This window comes from Miscanthus floridulus, chromosome 5 (assembly GCF_019320115.1).
Source record: "Miscanthus floridulus cultivar M001 chromosome 5, ASM1932011v1, whole genome shotgun sequence".
In the NCBI taxonomy this organism is placed as follows: Eukaryota; Viridiplantae; Streptophyta; class Magnoliopsida; order Poales; family Poaceae; genus Miscanthus; species Miscanthus floridulus.
The window spans coordinates 43,952,733-43,959,771 of record NC_089584.1 but is presented as its reverse complement, the minus strand read 5'-3'; the positions used below and the strand labels follow the sequence as shown (position 1 = coordinate 43,959,771).

The 7,039-nt window shown below is 51.1% G+C and overlaps 1 protein-coding gene across 1 annotated transcript; it reads right to left on the bottom strand.

The window, feature by feature from the left end:
* Positions 1-5,490: 5,490 nt before the first annotated feature.
* On the bottom strand, positions 5,491-6,351 carry LOC136452082 (uncharacterized). The gene has a single exon (XM_066452723.1). It carries the CDS (start codon positions 6,188-6,190, stop codon positions 5,708-5,710), a length of 483 nt encoding a protein of 160 aa, XP_066308820.1. The 5' UTR covers positions 6,191-6,351; the 3' UTR covers positions 5,491-5,707.
* Positions 6,352-7,039: the final 688 nt, after the last annotated feature.

The following is a 7,039-nucleotide window of genomic DNA, read 5'->3' as shown; positions in this document are numbered from 1 at the left end:
AAAATTTACTTATTTTCTCCAGCTCTTTGTTATTGATCTGGCCGACCAGGTTTTGGTTCTGTGTTTCTCGCTCTGTCCTCTCCTAGTCGGCGGCTTCAAGTTAGCGCTGCAAGCGTTCCACTTCGGCCGCCAGTTCTTTATTGGTCGCCGTGATTCCTTCAATCTGGTCGAAGCACCTCTTTCGGTATTTTGCGCTTTTCATCAAGTCTTGCATACAAACAAGCTAAGTCAGACAGTTCGACTACATAACAGGGTCAAGGATTCAAGCCAAACATACCTAGACTTCTGTCACCAGACGCTTGGCCGCCCGTTCGACTCTTAGGGTCTCTTCAACCTCTGGGATTTCTTCGTGCATAACCCATTTGTTGTTCTGATAGCATGACACATATACATGTTGTCGCCTATCTTAGGGATGGCCCAGGACCTCTTCTACTTCTTCCTCTTCAGCCTCCTGTTCGGGAGGCGGCCCTGGTCGGGAGTCTGCAGACTCCACGACCACCAGGGCTTTTCCACGAGCCGTCGCGTCGGCAAGAATGCTCTGGGCCACTTCTAGCTGCTGCTCCTCGGCTAGATCCGGCTCCCTTGGCGCTAGGGTATCTGCCTTAGTAGAGTTCATACTTGGAGCACTTGTACTCTGCTCGGCTGTCTTCTTGGCCAGTTGCTCAGGGACTGGCGTCTGGTCGTCCGCCTGTTGAGGTCCAGGCGGAGTTCCTACTACAAGCTCCTCCACGGCTGGCTGCTAGGCAGTTTGTCCCGCCATTGCTGGTGAAGTTGTGCCGCACCCAGCTAGCTGGTCGGGGTTCTCGGTGGACGCCGACCTAATATATCAGAGACAAGTTCGGAAGATAATAGTATCCAATGCAAATTACAAGCTTACATCAAAGATATAGATACTTACAACTTCGATTTGCGGAATGATGTGGCGAAGGAGCGTCTCCTCGACCGCCCCTGCTCCGCATGCTCGACAGTTTCCACCAGGTCTCTTTCCACCTCCGGTACAGGCATCGGGGTTTGATGCTCGATGTTTCCCTCTCTTGTCCTCTGTGTCGCAGTGGTCAATGAAGCGACCACTGCTGGCACAGAGGAGCCACCCTGCTCCGACGACCCCATTTGTCTTCTCCTCTTTCGAGGGACGAGCCGAAAGATATCCACATCCTCTGCTTCGTCGTCCGATAGGGGGAAGATTGCTTGGCGTTGTTTGCTGGCTGCCGGACGCTTGCCAGCGGCTCTGGTCGATGTGTCCTCCACAGTCTCGAGTGCCGCCCAGTGGACGTCGTTGGTCCTGGTGCTGGTCTGGGCGGCTGGGCTGGCAGCTTGAGGCCAATCTACACCGGGGGGAGGCAACACGAACACTGCTACCCGGTCACGACCATTACACTAAGGCACAAAGCGGGGACAACAGTCAATTTATGGTTACAACATGACTCTACAATTAAAAGGAGGCATCATTTACCTTTGGGGGAGGTCGAGCCAGCTTGAAGGCGTGTTCGATGTCATTCAGCCTGACGTAATTGGGATTGGCCAGGTTGAAGAGCTCCCCAATCCTGGCCTTGATTTCCATCTTGTCGAGTGGCTCCTTCCTGGTCCTTGTCGGATTGGCGCTCCCCTGGTACTCGAAGCCTGGATGAACCCTCTTCTGGCAGGGCTAGATCCTTTGGCTGATGAAGTTCCCGACCACACTTGGGCCATCTAGTTTTCCCCACGGGATCATCTTGAGTAGTTCGGCGATCTGCTCTAGGTTCTCGGGCTTCTCTGTCCAGCTATTCTGAATCAGCCCAATGTCGCACAGGGTGATGGTGTTCGGCTCTTCACGGATGTAGAACCACTTCTTGTACCACTCATCCAGCGAGGTGTTCCAGGGGCAGTGCAAGTATTGTGCTTTCATGCCGTCGCGCAGATTTAGGTAGACGCCTCCGGCTATCTTTGAGCCACCACTCCCCTTCTTCCGAAGACAGAACAGGTGGCAAAAGAGGTCAAAATGGGGCTGGAAGCCACCATAAGACTCGCAGAGATGGATGAAGGTGGAGATAAGAAGAATCGAGTTGGGATGCAGATTGCAAATCCCAATCTCGTAATACAAGCAGAGACCCTGAAGGAAAGGGTGCACTGGAATCCCGAAACCCCGTTTGAAGAAGTCTTCGAAAACCATAATCTCACCTGGTTGTGGATCGGGGAAGCTTTCTCCTTCCGGTGCACGCCATCCCACGAGTGCCTTGTTGTGGAGCACTCCCATGGTGACGAGGTCCTCGATGGTCTACTCATTGCTTCGCGACTTCCACCATTCCTTCGCCATGACCCCGCCTTTCTTCTGGGCATCTCTCTTCGCCATTAGTCTGTCCTTACTAAGGGGGTGGATGCGGTGGCGAGGGGATTTGCGATGATTTTTGGAGGACTAGGGTTCGGCAGGAGGAAGAAGAAGGTTGCGGCGGCGAATGACAATGGAGAACGGTGTCAGTAACTTACCAGATCTACATTATATAAAACAAAGAGCCCTGTCGTTTCATCCGCCCGAGATTATTGGGAGTCATGCGCACGCGCCGCAGACGGTTGTTCACACAACCTCGAATTCTATGCCAATAAATGCGCTCCTTCGTTACCAGTGTACGCGCCTCTTCGTTGATAGTGTAAGAGGGCCCACACTAACGCACCTTCATACAGGTGCCAAGCGACTATTTGCCAGAAAAGAGTAAGAAGACAGAATGACGTACTATACCCATTTGCTTTTTTGACCAGGCGTGTCAGACTGGACTTGGTAGAGAATAGAGATAAATAAATAAACAGAATAAATACATTAATGGCATTCGAGTTTTCGATGCCTCTTTCGCGCTCAAGGATGGATCATACTCTTACAATGCTCTAGGACCGTCCAGACCACTGCCATGCTCGGGGACTGCCCAGACCACTGCTGTGCTCGTAGACTGCCCAGACCACTGAAGTGCTTGTGGACCGCCCAGACCACTGAAGTGCTCGGGGACTGCCCAGACCACTGCTGTGCTTGGGGACTGCCTAGACCACTGCCGTGCTCATGGACCGCCCAGACCACTGAAGTGCTCGGGGACTGCCCAGACCACTGCTGTGCTCGAGGACCGCCCAGACCACTGAAGTGCTCGGGGACTGCTCCGACCACTAATGTGCTCGGGGGCTATCCTGACAACTGATCGGAGAATCGTTCTCCTCGGCTACATGTGATTTATACTCACATACAGTTGAGAGATATTTATTTATACCTTGCTACAAGGCTCATACTTCACCTTTCAGCAAGCTCGGGGACTACATCGGTACAATGCACCTGCCGGTGCATCTCGTATCGCCTGTACGACGATTGGGTTCTCAACTTAACTAGGAATTCTTTTTAGACCCTGGCACCACGTGCCTACTTCACCTACTACCAGGCTCGGGGACTAAGTGGGCACACTTCACCTTGCGGTGAATGTGTTTATTTTTTCGACCACTACGTTACTTGATGATCAAAGATGCTACGCTTCAAGACGCACTTACATTTCTTTTCAGAAATACAAGTGGGCACACTTCCCGGGACGGAAATCTTTTTCTTTTTTCTTAAGAGCACCATACATTCTTCGGACAACCTATTTCTCCGGTGACGATGGTGGTCGAAAGATGTCAAAGATTCGGGCATAACTTGTCGGAGAAGGTTGAAATGGCGTGTCGCAGCATAATGCATGGTGCTCGGGGACTAGCTGTGGGGGTATTAACCCCTATACCCTTACGGCTAAGCTTGGGCCAGCCCGGATCAATGGGTTTAGTCCATCCGAAAGACGACATGCGGCCTAGCCAACCTGGTTGAAGTCCCGCGCAAGGAGTCAAGGCGGATTTGGCGATCAAGCAGGATCCTGGTCGGTTAGAATAGGAATCCTTATCCGGCCACATATGGCAATTGTAACTGACTATGATTAGTTTCCAGATCTGTAACCCTGCCCCCCGGACTATATAAGGCGGGCAGGGGACCCCTCTAAAAAACATCTCTCATTTGACATACAGCAATACCAATCAAACGTAGGACATAGGTATTACGCCTTCTTGGCGGCCGAACCTGGATAAAACCTCGTGTCTGTCTTGCGTTACCGTCTTGTTTGAGGCTTGCGCATCTGTCTGTCGACAATCTACTACCTTGGGCATACCCCTAGGTAGACTGCCGACCATATTTCGTCGACAATACTATTTCGCACAAAAAGGCCTTACGTCCAGTTCGTAGCTGTTGCTCATGTTACTAGCACTGAAAGTTTGTAGTAGGTGTTACAAACAGGCGAGAGAGGGAGATGATCCCAAGTTTATGGTGAAATGAATGAACGGGTGCTGAGAGCTTGATCGCTGCTCAGCCGTGTGCTCGTATCGTGCTCTTGTGTTTTTATCTCGTGGTTCGGTCTTGTGCGGATTTGGATCGATCGGTCCCCTTCATGGGCGCCTTGCTTTCCCTTTTATAGGGCAGGGAAAGCGTGGGTTACAACGGATGAAAAGGAGAAGAACCAGAGAGAGAAAGACTTCCAGAATCGCTGGGTCCTTCTTCTCCTTCATGCGGGTCCCGCCGATCCTGTAGATGTCAACAGGGACGGCTCCACGTCGCGGCCCTATCCGTCAGTAGCACCATGCGTAGGTGTCATCTGGCGGTCATGGTGTTCCATCCCGCCCCGACGGACGTCGTGGTGAACTGACACCCCTGTCAGCATTCGTACGAGGGTTAGGCAAAACAACACCGGTACGCCCGACGCTGTTCTTGATGTGAATCCTTAGGTATGGTCCGTCATGGTCTCGGGTTACATCGAATCATGCCTGTTTCTTCCCTGGTGTTAGAGTTTTGACCCAGGGCCATACGCTTGGACCTAGAGTGGTTGGCGGCGATATGAATCCCCGTCGGGCGAGACGGAGCCCGCGGCCTCGGGGGTCGGACAAGATGGAGCCCCCGACCCAGAGGTCGGGCGAGGCAAAGCCCGCGCACCTAGGGGTCGGTTGGAGCTGTAGTCGTGCTCTTGACTACTGGGATGAATCAATGTTGATGACTATTAGCTCCTCCTCTTCGGGTACCCTAGTATTGGTCCCCGACAATACTAGTGTGGTTTGATATAGATTACTCCCTCCATCCCTAAATAAATCAATTTCTAAAATTCGTGCAAATCAAACTATCTTAAGTTTGACTAACTTTATAAAAAAGAGTAACAACATTTATATGATATAAAATGAGAACATTACGAAAATATATTGTATGGTATATCTAATGATACTTATTTAATATTATAAATTTTGAAGAGCTTTTCTATTTCTAGAAATACGGTCAAAGTTTAAGTTTTAAAAATTTGACTTCAGATAACTCTATAAATCTATTTATTCACGGAGAAGGTACTTAGACATCATTTTATATTGATGAGTCATTTTCCATATCTTGAAGGTCGTTGAAAGAGATGGATTAATGAAGAACCGAAGCGATTAACTTTTTCATGAGTCTCTAGACGAATTCAACACGCACGAAGAAAGTAATTTTCACTTCCATCAACCACTAACATTGACATTTCTAATTTCGTATATATATGACTACATCAAGGGGGGTTAGGTCTTTACAAGGTGTATGCACACAACTTGGCCTCCCATCCTCTCCGGAAGGAAGAACAAGCAAAAAGAATATGAATCAAAGAATTGGGTTTCCTATTCTCTCTTCTAAGAAAAAAAAAACTATCTTTTCCTTCTTAACAAAAATCTAGGCCTCGTAGATGGTATCCAGGGCGGGCCTCCATTGCCTGGGCCCAAGTCCATGATCGCGGGCCCGTTTACCGGCACACACAGCCTCCTTTCCTTCACCTTCAGTCGCGTTGTCCTCGCCGTTGACGTCCGGAAAGACCCTCTTGCCGCCGGCGGGCCTGCTCTTCCTCGAGCTCTTCTTCCCGGAGGCCAGCCTCCCGATGGCCTCGACCTCACGGTCGCCCAGCCGCGCACAGGCCCGGCCGGCGGGGACGAGGAGGTACACCACGCCAGCGCGCAGGAGCTCGTCGGCCGCCATGGCCCGCACCCGCCGCTCCCTCGCCACGTCCGTGGCGCCAACCACCACGTGCCCCGGCGCGTCGATCATCAGCTCTGCGACCCCGGTGTTCTCCTCCACCGTCGTCCGGCTGCCGTCCGGCCTGACGACCACAGGCCGCGCGCCGACACCGTTCCCGACGCACTGCGAGACGAGGTTGCCCATCCCGTGTCCGGACTACTCGCTACTGGCAGGCAACCAGGCAGACTTTTGGTTCGGTTCCTCCGAGAGATCGAGCTCCAACACACAGAGCTGTTGCGTGTGTGAGTTGCGAGCAGAGCTGATGGATGACTTGGATGGATGTGCTGCTTGGGTGCGTTTGCACGGGGCCGATCTGCTTTATATCGACGATCAGAGGAAGCTTCCTGGAAGGAGCCTGGTTCGGCCTTCGGCTGACACGTGGAGGAGCTGAGTGCGTGGCGGGACTGGGAGTGAGAGTGGCAGTGGGAGTGGTGGAGTGGTCGCCGACTTTGACTCGGCGTTGCCCGCGCACCAGCGAATACTTTTCAACACGGGAGATAGTAGATTTTTGAACGGCGATGGTGGAAATTTAGGTCATTAATTAAATCATACTGGTCCATCATAGGACGGAGCGAGGAGTGGTTATGTCATCCAATCAAACTTGCGTCGCATGCAATTAACAACTAGCGCTGTTTGATATTATGAAGCATGATGATAATGCCGAGTCAGCAGATTGATCAGGTCTAGTCGGGCTGCTCCGATGTTGAATGCTTCTAGTTAACACGTTGCGTTTTTATAAGAAAATAACAAAAGTTAACAACGGTCAGACCTAGTTTAGAAATCAGTTTGTTCATTCATCTAGGACGAGTTTGTGCCGTCGTCTACCTCAATTTTTTTTAATTTTAACACTTTTTTTTAATCTAATTTTAAATCTAACACTGTCGATTTTTTTTAAAAAAAACTAATACTTTTGGCCACGCCTATTGCCCTGGCGCGGCCAAATGCATGCATGGTGGCGCGGCAGCGCCCTGACGTGGCGACAACCGAAATCGC